This window comes from Phialemonium atrogriseum (assembly GCF_030411735.1).
Source record: "Phialemonium atrogriseum strain 8032-3 unplaced genomic scaffold QBC33scaffold_1, whole genome shotgun sequence".
Classification (NCBI taxonomy): Eukaryota; Fungi; Ascomycota; class Sordariomycetes; order Cephalothecales; family Cephalothecaceae; genus Phialemonium; species Phialemonium atrogriseum.
Genome location: NW_026848138.1, coordinates 1,965,459 through 1,981,389, shown reverse-complemented (window position 1 = coordinate 1,981,389; position 15,931 = coordinate 1,965,459). Strand labels below are relative to the sequence as shown.

At 55.1% G+C, this 15,931-nt stretch overlaps 9 protein-coding genes across 9 annotated transcripts; 4 read left to right on the top strand and 5 right to left on the bottom strand.

Moving 5' to 3' along the window:
• Nucleotides 1-430: 430 nt before the first annotated feature.
• Nucleotides 431-852, top strand: QBC33DRAFT_554209 (uncharacterized protein; the record flags this gene model as incomplete). Its single annotated transcript, XM_060429489.1, has 2 exons — nt 431-634; nt 787-852. The coding sequence occupies 2 exons, from the start codon at nt 431-433 to the stop codon at nt 850-852; spliced, it is 270 nt and encodes an 89-aa protein (XP_060288979.1).
• Nucleotides 853-1,608: 756 nt separating this feature from the next.
• On the bottom strand, nt 1,609-2,072 carry QBC33DRAFT_510593 (uncharacterized protein; the record flags this gene model as incomplete). The annotated part of the gene is made up of 2 exons (XM_060425779.1): nt 1,609-1,775; nt 1,847-2,072. 2 exons carry the CDS (start codon nt 2,070-2,072, stop codon nt 1,609-1,611), a joined length of 393 nt encoding a protein of 130 aa, XP_060288978.1.
• A 1,459-nt stretch (nt 2,073-3,531) lies between these two features.
• QBC33DRAFT_554207 (uncharacterized protein) lies at nt 3,532-4,016 on the top strand (the record flags this gene model as incomplete). Its single annotated transcript, XM_060429488.1, has 3 exons — nt 3,532-3,763; nt 3,821-3,882; nt 3,933-4,016. The coding sequence occupies 3 exons, from the start codon at nt 3,532-3,534 to the stop codon at nt 4,014-4,016; spliced, it is 378 nt and encodes a 125-aa protein (XP_060288977.1).
• Nucleotides 4,017-4,248: 232 nt separating this feature from the next.
• On the bottom strand, nt 4,249-5,127 carry QBC33DRAFT_29425 (clathrin adaptor complex small chain). Its single transcript, XM_060423366.1, has 2 exons — nt 4,901-5,127; nt 4,249-4,842 (listed from the first exon to the last, which is right to left on the bottom strand). Exons 1-2 carry the CDS (start codon nt 4,967-4,969, stop codon nt 4,345-4,347), a joined length of 567 nt encoding a protein of 188 aa, XP_060288976.1. The 5' UTR covers nt 4,970-5,127; the 3' UTR covers nt 4,249-4,344.
• A 122-nt stretch (nt 5,128-5,249) lies between these two features.
• On the top strand, nt 5,250-6,164 carry QBC33DRAFT_29308 (uncharacterized protein). Its single transcript, XM_060423354.1, has 2 exons — nt 5,250-5,728; nt 5,799-6,164. The coding sequence occupies exons 1-2, from the start codon at nt 5,366-5,368 to the stop codon at nt 6,066-6,068; spliced, it is 633 nt and encodes a 210-aa protein (XP_060288975.1). The 5' UTR covers nt 5,250-5,365; the 3' UTR covers nt 6,069-6,164.
• A 501-nt stretch (nt 6,165-6,665) lies between these two features.
• On the bottom strand, nt 6,666-9,245 carry QBC33DRAFT_565219 (homoaconitase; the record flags this gene model as incomplete). Its single annotated transcript, XM_060430414.1, has 3 exons — nt 8,958-9,245; nt 7,940-8,896; nt 6,666-7,868 (listed from the first exon to the last, which is right to left on the bottom strand). Exons 1-3 carry the CDS (start codon nt 8,970-8,972, stop codon nt 6,666-6,668), a joined length of 2,175 nt encoding a protein of 724 aa, XP_060288974.1. The 5' UTR covers nt 8,973-9,245.
• A 210-nt stretch (nt 9,246-9,455) lies between these two features.
• Nucleotides 9,456-11,075, bottom strand: QBC33DRAFT_464265 (P-loop containing nucleoside triphosphate hydrolase protein). Its single transcript, XM_060425127.1, has 2 exons — nt 10,083-11,075; nt 9,456-9,992 (listed from the first exon to the last, which is right to left on the bottom strand). The coding sequence occupies exons 1-2, from the start codon at nt 10,723-10,725 to the stop codon at nt 9,727-9,729; spliced, it is 909 nt and encodes a 302-aa protein (XP_060288973.1). The 5' UTR covers nt 10,726-11,075; the 3' UTR covers nt 9,456-9,726.
• Nucleotides 11,076-13,573: 2,498 nt separating this feature from the next.
• Nucleotides 13,574-14,927, top strand: QBC33DRAFT_443779 (chorismate synthase; the record flags this gene model as incomplete). Its single annotated transcript, XM_060424238.1, has 2 exons — nt 13,574-13,608; nt 13,676-14,927. 2 exons carry the CDS (start codon nt 13,574-13,576, stop codon nt 14,925-14,927), a joined length of 1,287 nt encoding a protein of 428 aa, XP_060288972.1.
• QBC33DRAFT_522403 (6-O-methylguanine DNA methyltransferase) lies at nt 14,808-15,919 on the bottom strand. The gene is made up of 4 exons (XM_060426537.1): nt 15,714-15,919; nt 15,496-15,619; nt 14,989-15,391; nt 14,808-14,923 (listed from the first exon to the last, which is right to left on the bottom strand). Exons 1-3 carry the CDS (start codon nt 15,826-15,828, stop codon nt 15,205-15,207), a joined length of 426 nt encoding a protein of 141 aa, XP_060288971.1. The 5' UTR covers nt 15,829-15,919; the 3' UTR covers nt 14,808-14,923; nt 14,989-15,204.
• Nucleotides 15,920-15,931: the final 12 nt, after the last annotated feature.

The following is a 15,931-nucleotide window of genomic DNA, read 5'->3' as shown; positions in this document are numbered from 1 at the left end:
TGGAGATGGTTGGCGGGCTAGCGGCTGATACGATGATACCTTTGATTCTACCTGCGGCAGTGGCTGGGACAGATTGAGTTGTCTTTACCCCTTTTTCACTTCTGTCAAGCATCCATAGCGAAGAAATCTTGTCGTGCATACAGTAATGTATAGTTGCTTTGTACCTACTTACTCTAATGCCCTCCATTTTCATTCTTCGTTTTACATCCTCCTAGGTACCCGACCTCTGCTGTCGACCGGATGTCGGTGGGTATTTTCTCCGACCCACTTTCATCCCACTAATGGACGAACATTTGCCCCTCCATCTCCATTCTTTTTCTATCGACTGTGACTGGCCTCGAGTAAATCCCCCCAAACAAACCCGGGAAACTGCCCTTTAACTTTTGACTTTTTGCGACACGGAAAAGGATTCCATACCCCCCAAGGAAACATGTCCGACACTGACGAGGAGCCCATCTCGGTCTACGACGAGGTCGAGATCGAGGACATGACCTTTGACGAGGCCCTGCAGATCTACCACCACCCGTGTCCCTGCGGTGACCGGTTCGAGATCGCGCTCGCGGACCTCCGCGACGAGGCCGACATCGCCGTCTGCCCTAGCTGCAGCCTGATGATCAGGGTTATTTTCGAGGTGGTGGGTTTATCCTCTCTCTCTCTCTCTCTCTTTCGTCCCTTCTCTCTTTGGCCGACCTTGCTTGGGGGATTTGTTGGCGGATGGAAATGCGAAGCGGAAGTCTTGGTCCAGGTCTACGGTTTTGCTGACGTCTGCCCTCCCCCCAATAACAGGATAGCCTCCCTAAAGAGTCCGACTTCGATAAATCTCCGCCGCAGCAGGCCCCCATCGCGGCGTGAAACCTCGGGGCCTAGCTCCGACAAGATGACAGCACTCTCTTGAATCGATCCGCTCCCTGCGACATAGTTGGGACGAAGGACACAGGGGGTTACGCGGCTGGGTTGGTCCAGAACTAGATACGATCGAGCAACGACGTCGTAACGATGCTACGACAAATGCGGCGCCGCGCCGAGGCCCGCCTGCATGAGGCGATGGGATGATCCTCTTGCGTCGCCGTTTGGAGGTGGTGGTGACGATGGCGGGCGAGCAAGTCTGAAAATTGCCGCGGAATTTGTACTCCGACCTCACAGATAGGCGTACCCGATGCGCTGGATTCTCTGCGAGTTACCTCCTCCCCCGGGATCCTGTTCATGGCGTTGCCGACGAGAACCTGCTGCACGGGACATGCATACGTGTACATCCGCTGGTCGCCACGCGGCTGCTGGCCGCGCTGGTTGTGGCTCCGGTTGCGACGGATGAGACGCTGTCGGCAAGTGAGAAAGAGAGGCGGCGTATGGAGTCTTGGGCTACGGCGTTAGTGACGGCATCTCACCCCATCAAGCGTTGCTATATGGACGAGCTTTAGAGCTTGTTGTCAGTCATCAATTAGCATTACGTAGGTATCCAAACAGGCAGGATATAATTTTGATCCCCCCCCCCCCAATGCAGCCGCAAAGTCGGCACAACCGTGAACGCCGCCCATTCCCGTCACCCCATCGTTACTACCCTTCTAATGGATTAAAAAAAATAACGTGATCCCGCCCTTCCCCCTTTTTTCAGAGCATAAACAGCCCCAGAACGCAAAACACCACTAGGCTCATCGTCGGGCCCTCGAGCGCAAGCCGGTCCGCGGATGCGGTCGGCACGGCCACCGGCGACGTCGTGGCCGTGGCGGAGCTGCTCGCCGTCGCGTTGCCGTGGGGCTCGGTTGATGGGGCCGCAACTTGAAACAAAAAAGGCTGCGTGTTAGCTTTCCTTGTATTCCTCCCCGGGGAATAGGGAGGGAAACCGTACCAAGAGAGTTGCTAGCCGACGAGACGACGTCACTCGACGAGGGGTAGACGGTCGTGGTGGTGGTGTCGGAGCCGATCACGACGGTGCCGCCGCCCGCTGAGTCGGACGAGGAGGGCCAGGCCGGGAGGCCGATTGTGGTCGTCGCGCCGTTGGAGAGGGTGATCTCGGCGGCGGCGAGGGCGGTGCTGCCCGCGAGGCCGGCGAGGATGAGGGCTGATGGGCGCATGTCGGAGTCACGGGGGGTGCCGGTGTGAGACGGCTGCTGCAAAGCGAGTGTGTTGGCTGGAAAGCGAATGTGTTTTTAAGGAGAGAGCTGCAAGAAGCGTTTCTTGGACCGCGAGGAGGAGGGGATCCGAAAAAGGGATGGATTAGGAGATGATCTGGATAGAACAGCTTGCGACTGTCAAGCAGAAGAGAGAAAGACTCAGCCAGGGGGATGCAGTGGCATGGATATATAAATTGAGGATGTCACACCGGGGATATCACCATGGTGTAATCTCCTATGCAATCTCATATCCACAACAGCCGCTCTCTTCCAACGGCAGCAGCATGCCACCTCTGTAACATAGATAGCGCAACCTTTACGACGCGGGAAGGCATGCCACCCATAATAGGACGAGAACATCGCATGGTGGCAGCAGGAGCGAAGGAGGGGTCTTGATGCAGCCGGGTTGCTGTGTTTCCAGCTGCACGTCTGGTTGGAAACAGGCTGTTCTCGCTTGTCGGTTAACGGTCTAACGGCCCTGATGGATTGTCCCGCTATGCCGTGCGACGTAGAAAAACGTGCGTCATAAGCAGAGCCTCGGAAAAATCGAGGCGTTGGTCCCTTCGCGATCCCTACAAGTGACAGGGGTGGCTGCCAAGTTTTTGCCTTTCGGCTGGCAGATCTCTATATCTCGTTTATTATTATGACAGATTGACACCGCTCGTGGGGGTTGAGGGAACAGGTTTTGAACATTATCGAAGCCTCTGGTGCAGTGAACGGCGAAACATCAGGCCTAGACCGTCCATATTCGTGCCCCCCACCACCACTTCTTCCACAAAATGGGGGCATCGAATGTCACCTTGCGCTAGAATGACGGCAGAGGTTGGGTTCCAGCCGCAAGGCTATTTATGGATAATTCAACGAGACCCTGATAGACATTCGAAGGCCTTCAGCTTTGAGGCGATATCCTGAGGGGATAAAAGCCGTTCCGGAGATCGTCTGCCGTCGCAATGAGGCGTCGTAAGGCGGATCTGCACCGTCGGTAACAAACCATCACAGCCCGTATATTCTCCCGCCGAGGTCATGCATGATCTGCAGCTGCCAATATCAGCTCTCCAACTTGGCTGTTGTTCCTGTCATGCTCTTGATCTTTTTGGCAGGAGCTTTGGTGTCCAACCCTGTGCAGGAGAGTCCAATCTCGACGGATCGAGAATAAATGCATTCCATATTCCATGTTTATCATGGAGTGGAGGGCGTGGTTCATGTAGAGTTGAAGATTGTGGGGTCGGTATATCGGCTTATCGCCTGTTGAACGGAAGATGTGCAACTAGCGCGTGGCTTTCCCGCCACGCTGTGGCGCAGCGCCAATTCGGTTCGCAGCGGCGCCATCTTCCGGTTCGACCAAAAGCTGCAGAAGACGATTTGCGCCGCTTTGGAGGATAATAGTTCCTGAAGGCATTGCCGGACTCAACTCTCAATCATGTTCACAACACTAGTGCGCCGGGCGGCTGAGCGGTCAAGGTCGCAATTGGACTTTCCCAACCTGCCCAACCCCTACCGGCTGAAGAAAGTATGGCCGCCCAATTTCAGCAAGCTGTCGCCTCAGGAACAGCTCAGGTTCGAGAAGCGGTACAAGAGGAGAGTCCAGCTTGCCGCAGCCAGGCCGCGATGGAACAAGATGGTCAAGTTGGCTCAGTTCTTCAGCATCACTTGTACGAAACCTTGCCCTGCGGTTGATTGATGTTCTGGGGGCTGACTTTTTGTCGCAGTCGTCATCGGATACAGCGTCCTCTTCATGGATTGGAAGAACGAGAACCAGCCATTCGACGGAGTATGTGACCCCTTTTATTTTCGAAAGAACCCCAACTAAACATCCTGCAGGTTCGAGATCAATTTTGGGGCGTGTTTGGCTCAGAACGGCCTGAAAAGAAGGGCACGCCGGATCCCTCTACAGCGGCGAAATAAGCCGATGAGAGTGTCGAAGTTGCCTTTATATTTGTATGCATCATATGGAGTTTTTGGAGTTGGAATACCCCTTGATATGGCTGGGATTGTCGGTAGTATAGACCCAAGCACGGACTTATCCCTCCTCCTACCATCATTCCCCTCTGCTAGCCATCTTTCCTCTGATGAGGCGCCCGATTGGAAGACCCCGTGCACCTCGTGCTTGGTGACCTACGTTTCGGCTTGGCTTATGCCACGAGGTACGCCTAATCAGGCGGGTGTGGGTATTGCAGACATGGCGCAGTGCGACTTCGTAGGAATCTGTCCCCCCGGACAAGCGTGTCACCTGTCATCGTCCGTGCCAGACGAAGTTCCCACCCATTCCAAGGCCAGCGCCGAGCCCCGTACCTCTGCCTTCATTAATCGGTCTCTTGGCAACGGTCCCCTGGGCTTTGACGCCGGCGACGATCCGGTCCAAGTTGGTCTCGATGACGACACCCCCCACTATCATCTCTCCCAGCGCGGCGTGTAGCGTCTCGAAGTTGAAGATCAGATCCAGCTCGCAGACGTTCTCGAAAAGCTTGTCTAGGGCCTCCACGTATACTTGTATGAGGTCTATCAGGGCCAGCGGTGACTCGGTCGAGGTCGAGATTACAATGAAGAACAGTGTGGCATAGTTGCGGTAGGTGACGAGGGAAGGCACGTCATTGTGTGGCTCGGACGAGGAGTGAGAGGTACCAGATGCGGCAAGTAGGGGAGGCAGCGGGAGGAAGTTGCATGAGCCGGATGGGCGATTGGACACTAGGGTGAATATCTCGGAGATGAGCCGTTGTTGTATGCTTGTGTCCTGCACAAGAACTGGGGTTAATCACGGCGCTTCTCCAAGTGTTGAAAGGGCGGCAAACCAGCTGTGTGTAGAACTTGGTCAGCCGTGGTTGGCCTTGGCCGTTGAAGACCAGGAAAGCATTTATCATAGTGGCCGCCTTTGGAGGACCATTTCGAGGGGGGGATCAACAGTCGAAGTGCTGGGTGAGAGAAAACCAAGTAATCTGTATAGGTGAAAGCATAGGTCTGTGAAAGGTGAGGCTCTTGAGCTGGTGGGGTAGGCTTTGGTGCACAGACCTTGGTGCCAAGCATTTACCCTGCAGCTCGGGAAGCTCCCAAGCATAGGTGCCATTGAGCTCCGTTCTTGCGAAATAATTCCAACGTTCGTTGGTACTTTCTTTCCCTCTTTGTCTCATAGGGCAGACTTGTCCAATCCATTCGAGACGAAACACCCTCCAGGGTAATAAATCGCCGATCTCAATTAGCGACATATCAAGGCAAGACTCGCAGCGGGGCAACCACTCTAATCAGCTGAGGATTGCACGATGGCTCGCTCAAGTTTGACGAAGCTCCCACGAATGGCCAGCCATGGTCTTCGGACTTCGCTTCTCTCTCGCGCATCTCCTTCGCTATCAGCCCTCTCTATGTCCCACCGGTTGCTCGGCCCGCCCTTGGGCCCTGCCGCAACCCCTCGATTCGTCTCCTCGACCTCCAACCACAGGAAGGGGATCATGCCCGAGACCGACGATCCTAAACCAAAAGAGTCTGCGAAGACTATCGTCAATCTTGCCCCGGCTACTATTACAGATGGCGAGTACCATCAATTAGCAAACGAGTATCTCGAAACCGTCGTCACCCGGTTTGAGGAACTCCAGGACAAACAGGAAGGGATCGATGTGGAGTACACTGTGGGTGGTGCCCTTGTGGCCTCCCTCTTCTCACCAGAGAGACTTTGATAACTAACATATACTCTTGCAGGATGGAGTCTTAACCCTCGATTTCGGATCCCAGATTGGTACTTATGTCGTGAACAAGCAACCGCCCAACAAGCAGATCTGGCTCTCGTCGCCCAAGTCCGGCCCGAAACGATACGACTGGGTCATCGTCGGCGAAGGACAAAATGACAAGCAGGGAACGGCGGTGGGCGAGTGGATTTATCTGAGGGACCGCTCCAGTCTGAGCAAGCTCTTTCGGGACGAGCTCGGCATTGACCTGGGCTTGCCGATTACGGATTTTGGCAAGTCATGAAGCTGTAGGCTGAGGCCTAGTTGGCACCATGCTCTGGCGCCCTCGTGGAAGGATTTTGAGCTCCGTTCTGGTGATATCCAACAAGTCTTTGCTTCGTGATTGTGTTATATGGCCTATAGGTGTATTCAGGCGTTTGTTCGGATGGCAATGGGCAATCGCCTCACATGAATTACGCGATGATAAGACCAGGACATGACTCCCTTGGGGAGCGCCAATTTGTGTTGGCCGTTGGATCAACCTTTGAGTGAAGACTTGGTCAGACCACTGCCACTGCAAGCAGGCAAGCAGGCGCTGCTTTCGTCGGCAATTATTCTCAAGCCCCATATTCCAAACTCAAGCCCGCTAAAGTCAAGGATTTGCCCACAATTGGCATTGCAATTTTCAATCCCCAGCATGTGTAGCCGTTAAAAGTCTGCCAATATTTGCCAGGGTCGCATTTGGGCCAGCTAGGGATAGATGCTTCCCCAGGATTGAACGGGGAGGCATGAGCAGGAGCATGTTCCCTCCCTCCCCTACTATGTACAGGGACCAGAAAGTCCAAAGATGACCTTGCCCAGTATGTATTCTATACGTTCTCCCCCCCTAGGTTTTCGGTGATCATGCCGTCTTGGCAAGCTCGGCCTTGACCCAAGCCTCGAGTCCTCCCACGGCAATAATCTCTTGCACATTCGCCGGCAGCTCCCCGACTGGCTCCGTCCATGTCTCCCCTCCAGGACCCTCCGTCACCTCGACGAGGCTCCGTCTGACATCCCACGTCAGGGTCCAGCCCGTCCTTCGCGTGAGTATACGCTCTTTAGTACCCGCCAGTGGCGAGGAAAAGTGAGCCCGCAGGCGCTCGACGAGCCGCGGGACCTCAAGTCCCATCAGGGCGTTATTGATACTATTCCGAGAGAAGATATTACCGAAACTGGCGGCGACGACCAATGGGATATCTCGGGCAAGGATTGCAGTAGCAGCCTGCTCTCGCGAAGAGCCGCAACCAAAGTTTGAGCCTGAGACGATGATATCGTTCGGTCTAGCAATGCTATCAAACTTAGGATCGTAATTGGAGAAACAGGCCCGAGCCATGTCCTCCCTGGAGACGTTATCCTGATATGTTAGCCTGCCAGGGTAGATGGCATCAGTATCGAGGTTATCGGTATCACAGAATACGATCTCGCCACTGATTTTCTCAGGGAATCCGGGTAGAATTTCGGTAGCAGGCTTATCAGAGGGCCCCGCAGCAGACTCTACTCTGTCGATGAGCGAGTCGAGCTGCTGTACGAGACCAAAAAGCTCGTTCTCAGTAGTACGTACCAGGCCGGTACCGTACCCTGCGTCCACGCCGGACCAATCTTCAGGCACCTTGTAGATACCCGGGCCGGTAATAACGCCGCTGAGAGCGCTAGCAGCCACAACCTCGGGACTCGCGAGGTATGCCTTTGCGTCGCGCGACCCCATGCGCCCCTTGAAGTTGCGATTGCTGGCGCTGATGCCGACCTCGCCGGGCTCTAGCAGTCCCGTACCGAGGCCGATGCACGGCCCGCAACCAGCAGGGAGGGGCTGAGCACCGGCCTCGAGCAAGACCTGCCAGTCGCCCGTAGCCTCGGCGGCCTCCTGTTCTGGGGCCGAGGCTGCCGCAATATAGAGCTGGACGCTGTCGGCGATCTTGGAAATAGCGCCGCCGTTAGCCCCGGCAGCGTCCCTGAAAACCTTAGCGGCAGCCCTGATATCCGAGGCTCGGCTATTAGTACAGGACACAATATACGCGCGATCGATTTTGATCTTCTGCGGCGCTAGCTTGTGGAGGGGCGTCGCAAGCTTCACCGAGTCAGGGCCAGAGACGTAGGGCGAAGTGAAGAGAGGGAGAGATAGAGCTATTTAGCGTATACGGCGTCGGGGTCTGCCGTGATCGGGTTAGCGAAGAGCTCGTCTGTCCTCTCGTGCGTAATACGCTCCCGCGTAGTTCGGTCTTCAAGCATCGCCGCTTCGGTCGCTTTGTACCGTAACCAGCGTTCCAGAGTACGGTCGATAGGGAACAGGCCAGCAAGGGCGCCCCATTCGCAGGCCATGTTGGCGATCGTTACGCGAGTATCGACTAGCAGGGTCTCCATCGTCTCCTCGGGTCCCGTGAAATCAACTATATGGTTAAGAACGTCGCTCTTAAAGATACCACATAAAGCGACAATGACATATTTGCCAGTCACACCCGGTGGCAGCCTTCCTGTGAACGTAACACGCGTAATCGGCGCGACATTCCACCACGTTCGGCTAGTGGCCCAAATACTGGCAGCATCTGTGCGCACGACGGGGGTCCCGAGACAACCTATTCCGCCGTAATGGGTACTGCGGCTGTCCGAGGCAACGGCCATGGTCCCTGGCCAGGCATGCCCTTCCTCGACCATGATCTGGTGACCGATTCCTCGGCCGGCGGGGTAGAATGAAACTCCATGCTTCTTGGCGAACGCCTCGATGCTTTTGTATTTCTTCACATTGGCTTCGCTGGTGTTCTGCAGGTCGTGATCCAATGCTAGAACGAGCTGCTCCGGCCGGTGTATTTTCGTTAAGCTCCCATCGACATGAACTTGGTCGCGACCGGGAATTGCAGCCGGCGCAATGCTGATATAGTCGCCGCTCCGGACACGCTTGCCTGGGGGCAGTCCAACAGCATAGCGCTGGACAATCTTTTCGGTGAGGGTCTGGGGCAATCGGTGCTCGGTTGGCGTCGTCTTAGGAGACTCGTCATGTTGTGCGCGAAGGTATCGTGATGTTGAGACTGATCGCACTAAGCGGGTTGTTTGTGCGGTCGCAGAACACCATCTGCTCGAGAGAAGCAAGGTCGGCTTCCCCTGGGGCAGACCTCAAATTGGTCAGCTTGAACGTGAGAACAGGTCAAATTGTCGAACTTACTGCTCTGTACGCCATGTCGTCTTGCGGAGGCGAGCAAGCATCGATGATGTTTGTCTTCCAGTTGGATGCAGGCCCAATATTTTTTTTTTTTGGACAGTCGGTTGCTCGGTAGCAGTCATCGGCCAGGTAGCGTGGCTGACTAGCTCATGGTGCTTTCAAAGCAAGGCCGCCTATTGGTTCAGTTCAGCCGATACACAAGTGTTCCTACATTTGCGAGAGCCGTATCTTCAAAAAACGGAACCTCATACTTCCTTAAAGGCAGAACTTCACTCTAATATATAACATCACTAAGGGAAGGCGAGTTTACCTGGTAGCTAAAACGACGCTAATGGCTCGGCTCAGGGTTGCTCATCTCAGTACACAGGCGTATTAATTGTGGGTTCCGGCAAGGGTGGGTCGCTCGGAATACTAATCTTCTACCTTTTGGCAGCGACGGACGTTCATGTACACTTTTCCCGCCTCTTGAAATCATCGGAGCAACATGATGTGAAGAAGACGGCGGGAATGAAGTCTCAATTGGAGGTTTTGAAGCAGGGCATACGAGACTACGAACAGTGGCAGCATGAAGCACACCGAACCCCTGGATTAGAAAGTTGGCGAAGTACGCTCATAAGTGCTCATTGGATGCTGACAACAAGAATTTGATACAGGATATTGGGTGCAAGTATATTGCCACCATTGAGACAAATCCTGTCTCGCCGATGATATCTGCCAACATGGGAGTTCAGACGCCCATAAACGTTTCCATTGAGTGCGTTTGAAGCGTTGGCTACAAATAGCGCCTCAACAACAATACACTCGCCCAAAGCAATACCAAGAAGACAAGTGACAGTTTCCTGAAGGCCCCCTGGATCCACCTCTCGTTACACTGTTCTTCTCGAGACTTCCAACCCCCCGATGCTGCATTTGCACGGGGGAACTTCATATCCGGGACGGGTTTCCCCAAGAACTCGCAAAGAGGCTCCCAACCATCCTCAACATACCATTCGAGTAGCCGTTCTTTGGGAACTAGGCCGCGGATCATGTTGCAGTGTTCTAGGTCAAAGCCAAGTCAGCCAGCCTGATCATACCAAGCAAAACGGGGGAGTCACTCGAAGCCCTTCACAGCTCAGGCTCAATACCCACCTCTAGAAACCCACTTGGCATTCCTCTCTATAGCCTTGGCCATGCTCCCATCCGGCCCCCTGAAGAGCAACGGCCATAGGAACCTCTCGTAGACGTGCCATGCCCAGAAACACTCCCTGTCAAGGAAGCTCGCGATCCAGAACGCCCAGCTGTCGTTCACCTTGACCAGCGTGTTGAGCACGCTGCGGTGCCACGCGTCCACGTCGCGCCGCATGTTGAGCACAACCTTGGCCTCGGGGTACGCGGCGATCATCTCGGCAGCGAAGACGCTCGCCGCGGCGTCGGTGACGGCGACCGAGTGGCCGAGCAGGGCGTCGAAGTCGGCAGCGGATATGGGCGCGTCACCGTCCCCCTCTCTGGGGAACCACTTGCGGCGGGCCAGCGCCACCCAGCCCGGCGAGTAGCACTGCTCGTCGTAGACGATGTCCCACCCATGGTACGTGTGGTCGTAGCCCAGGGCCAGGAGCGCCTGCTGCAGCGACTCGGTGCCGGACCGCGGCAGGCCCACGCAGATGACCTCCATGGGCCGGGTCCGGGTGCGTGGCGGCGGCGGCGGCAGCGCGTACACGTACCGCTCCAGAAAGTGCCACCACCAGCTGTCTAGGCTGATGTAGACGTCAGGGAACAGGCTGGACAGTCCCATGTTTTCTTTTCGGAAATTCTTAATTCTTGGCTCGTCTTGGCAGGGTGACAAGGTGAGTTCTCCCAAGAAATGGATACACCGACAACCCGGGAGGGCTGGAGGACCCCTCTTATCTATCCTACATAAGGGTTGATGGGTAACAAATTGGGGATCCGCCAAATCAGCCTATCCATCTATCCACGACATACTGCACACCTATAATCCGGGTTCCGTGAATCCCCAATACTATAGATGAGCAATAAATTACTCGATTGGGCCGTGTGGCCGACATCCGGTTAATATGCCCGACTCAACTCGACACTCCGATGGAGATAATTAGGTTACACCCTTCTCTTACTTTAAGATCGACACATGCTTGCTACCTATAACGTACATCTTGTGGAATGCAGGCCATCTCCAGATTTACCGTTAATTGATGATGTGTGCCAAGACCTGGATCTTCTCGCCTCTTCATTAGGATTTGTTCGCTGCATTACGAACTAATTACCACCTATTTTTTTATTTTCTATCTCCCCTCCTATTTTTTTGCCGAGTTACTAAGTATAGGTTCTTCGGTGCTGATGGAAGACAAGGGGCTGGTCCAGCCCCTGAGCACTCTCGTGAGCACTTATCACCTTTATTGGTTTTCGGACATTGTATCATACTCTTCCAAAATCAAAAGAAGATGTGCTTGTTTTGTACTATGTGAAAAGAGTCTCTGGGGGAGACCACACTCGTCTCTTCTACTCTAGGACTCTAGTTAATCCAAATCCATCCCACCATGTCATGTTTCATGGGTATCAATATGAGCGCAGGCAGCTAAGTTATCCATGCTCCTCGGTTGTCAACACTACCATTGTCTCACTTCCTATCCAGCTACTGCATATATATCATCTTGGTTGCCAGTCGCCCACGGGGTCGATTGCCAGTCCACAACCAACCACTACATCCCCGTATTGATTCCCATCAATCCCTCATATGAGACGGCGGAGAGAGGGAATAACTTCCTTATTAGCCGACGCTTTTGAGGCACACCCCTTGCCAACTGCTCAACAAGACTCAATCCGGAGAGAGGACTCGAAGTAAGGCATCAAGGAGAGAACAATAATGCCTGAAATGTTGCCTTGCCTTGCTCATGTTGCTCCCCCCGCAGCTGGCCGACGGAAGTTGGGGGTGGGGTTTAAGCGACCTGTCGAATAAATCGCACGCATGTACTAGCAACAATCTTCGCAATTTCTCACCACTCAAAATACATATATCCTCCGCTCACGCAGGCTCAACTGTCTGCCATCACAAACTGTTCAGATTTGCCGGTCTTGACCGTGAAAGCCTAACACACGATGCCGGCATCACTACAAGCAGGAGAGGAACCAACACGGAAGCTGCGATAGAGGCTGTTACGAAAGATCCCCCCGATGGCGGAGGATTAGGGGGGGAAGGACCGATTGAGAGCACCCACATCTCACGGCCTGACTCGCTCCAGGCCAGCAATGCAAACCACCCAGCCCGTCGAGTATTAGCCCAAGAGCTCGCCAGTCTACGACAGTGGACTCATACAGCCCGGGGACCGGTAAATCTCACTCGAAAAAACGGAAGGCGGTCAATATGCATTCCCATTCGGGCGATGGCGACGATTTGCACCCTGACAACCTGAAGCATGACGATCATGTCTCCATTTCGGACCATGACGCCGGTTTGAAGCGCGAGGACGATGGGGAAGATACAGATAAGGAAAAGATGGCAAACTTAGCCTCTCACGGGGGGGCCAACGAGAGCACCGAGGCCCGCCTCATCGCCCTGGAGTTGGCCAGCCAGATCAACGTGAAAACCATGGCCGAGGTGACGGAGGCCCTGACCAACATGATCGAGCACCTCGCCGATAGCACCTTGGACGCAGTCAAGAAATCCAACGATGAGACGAACGAGGTCATTGCGGCTTTAAATGAGGCAAAGGACAGCATCAAAGAACTGGAGAAATCGGCCAAGATCGCTGCCGCTAAAATCGAGGCTCTTGAGGAGAGGGACAGACCAGCCCTGTCGCTGGCCCCAGCAAGGCCACCTCGCGGCTCAACACGAAAGCGCGGAGCGGAAGTCGAAGCCGATGAGGAGGATTATAAGTCGAGGAGATTAGAACCAGGCTCAACGCCCTGAAGCAGCGCTGCGTCAGTGCCAAGTCTGTGGTATGCCGCGGTGTTGGTGCTGAAGGATCGTCAGCTTTTCATGACCCCCAATAGGAGCTAGAGCGGGGAAGGACAAGTGTCGGCGGGCGCTGTGGGCCACGCGAAGACAAAATGTTTATTGCTTCACAGGTTGAAACCAGGCTCGAGCCTCTTTTCCCTCTCTCTTTCTCTTTCTTTTTCTTTTTCTTTTTGGACATGTTGTGTCGCAATGCGGACGTTGCTTTTCGAAGCTGGCAGGTGTTGTCAGGTGGGTATATTGGTACTGTACTTGACTTCGGTACCTGGCGGGAGGTTAGCAATAAGAGTCGAGCACCCAATCAATGTAAGCAGTATTTTGAAACAGAGTCTTGCGGCGCTGTTGCTGGATCTACCAATGTGTTCGTTAATAAGGCAACTTCCCAAGAGCTCCTGGGCAATCCATGCGGCACTGTTGCTCGGTTTGCGGTAAATACCTAGGTACCTATGTATATGGATGGAGGTACTATAGGTACTTTGGAAGGTCGCCCTAGGCCCCACCAACCCCACGATCCATGCGGGAGGCAAGCGAGCTTCCGATGGCGGGGTCGAATTTTTCCACCGCAAGTCAAACCGCACCATACTTTTGACTCATCGCAACAACGGTTCTATGACCCACTGACGGAATTGTTAGCCATCGCATCTAGCCCTCGCTCCTCCCTATCACAGCCGCAATGTCTACATTCGGAGAGTTTTTCAGGGTCACCACGTACGAGCCCTCCCTTGGCGTCAGTTGCTCCTCTTATACGATGACTAACCTTGGGACGGTGGGATAGCTACGGCGAGTCGCACTGCCGATCTGTCGGCTGCATTGTCGATGGCTGCCCTCCGGGGATGGAGCTCACCGAGGATGACATCCAGCCTCAGATGACCCGCCGGCGGCCGGGACAGAGCAGCATCACGACCCCGAGAAACGAGAAGGACAGAGTCATGATCCAATCCGGCACCGAGTTCGGCGTAACCCTCGGCACGCCCATCGGGATGATGGTCCTGAACGAGGACCAGCGACCAAAGGACTACGGTAACTCGACTATGGATCTCTTCCCACGCCCGAGCCATGCCGACTGGACCTACCTCGAGAAATACGGCGTCAAGGCCAGCAGTGGAGGTGGTCGAAGTAGTGCGCGAGAGACGATAGGGAGGGTGGCAGCCGGCGCCATCGCGGAAAAATACCTCAAGCTAGCCTACGGTGTCGAGATCACGGCCTTCGTGACCTCTGTCGGGAACGTACACATGTTTCCCCCAACCGCCGAGCACCCGACGCCGAGCACCAACCCAGCCTTCCTGTCTCTGCTCCAGAGGATAGACCGCAAAACGGTTGACCAATTCCTGCCCGTGCGGTGCCCAGAGGAGAAAGTGTCGCGGGAGATGGAGGAGTATATCGCCGGGTTCAGGGATCGGGACGATAGCATCGGGGGAACGGTAACTTGCGTCATTCGAAACGTACCCAGTGGTCTCGGCGAGCCGTGTTTCGACAAACTCGAGGCATTGTTGGCACACGCCATGCTTAGCATTCCCGCCACAAAGGGTTTCGAGGTCGGCTCCGGCTTTGGGGGCTGCGAGATCCCCGGCTCGGTCCACAACGATCCCTTTATCCCCGCTGCTCCCGACAGCCACCTGCCGACTAACGTTGTCACAAGCGGTGCCTCGCGAGCAGGGATACCGAGGCCGAAGTTGACCACCAAGACCAATTTCTCCGGCGGTATCCAAGGCGGCATTTCCAATGGCGCACCGATCTACTTCAGGGTGGCCTTCAAGCCGCCGGCGACGATCGGGAAAGAGCAGGCGACGGCGACCTACGACGGCGACTCCGAGGGCATCCTTGCCGCCAAGGGCAGACACGACCCCTGTGTTGTCCCGCGCGCGGTGCCCATTGTGGAAGCCATGGCTGCCCTGGTTCTGATGGACGCGGTTTTGGCGCAGCAGGCACGGCACACGGCCAAGAGCCTCTTGCCACCTCTGAAGCAGACGATCAACTCGGAGAAGCCGGTCGGTAACGGGGTTTCGGAAGATATATCCAAGGCCTAGAAGTTATATTTTCTGTTGAATAAGGGCTTAGACGCTGCGAGCAAAAAGTGGACATAGTCACCTCAGCACATTGTCTCGTCCGATTGTGTTTCCTCTTCCTTTACGTTAAGGTAACTGGCAGCCCATTGTTCAGAAACAGCTGCTCCAAGGCCAAACGGCGCTGGTGAGATGCTAGGCTTCGTACCAGGTATCACTTTATAGGGTAACTAGAGTACCGATGCCCATGTTGCAATACTCTTCTCTGCTTTGCCTCTCCAATTCCACCACCCAGCAGCCCCTAATCTTCATCGTCATCGCTGCTATCTTCGGGCTCCAGACCCTCGGCCTCCTCCGAAGGCAGGATACGAGGGAACCAGCCAAACTCGGCCAAGTTCACCATCAGCTCCCCCAGCGGGCCCGTCGTAACTGTCACCCCCTCCGCCTCGAGGGCCGCTGCCTGGTTCCGGGAACCGGACGGCTGAGACCTGTGGGGGGTGGGGGAAGGGGGTGAGGATGCTGATTAGTCATTGTGATTTTTTGCATTCGCGGTTTTGTCCCACTATCTCTCTCCTTCCGAGACTTTCCTCACCTCGGCGAAATTATCCCTCTGGAGTTGATCACCCGCTGCCAGGGGACGGTGGCGTTGTTGAAGCGGGCCTCGGGGTCGGACGGCAGATGCTTGAGGCATACGCCGACCTGTCGGGGCCTCTGGGCTTTTTATCACCCCCGGGCCGGTGGTTCTGTCAGCGGGGAGATTGTCCCTGGATAGGAGGATTACGTCGGGTCATCATGGCAGTTTCTCCTTACGGGTCCCGATTAGCTTGGCGATGTGTCCGTAGCTCGTGACCTTGCCGGGAGGGATCTCCTGCACCGCGCTGTACACGGCGTAGAAGAAGGCGGAGGCTTCGTCGGATCGAGGCATATCCTAATTACTGTCTGGTTAGGCTAACGGGGCGGATAGTTCATGACAGCCGGCTTCTTGTCTTTGTAGTGCTTTCGTTGCCTCCTCTGGTGTAAGACGTCGG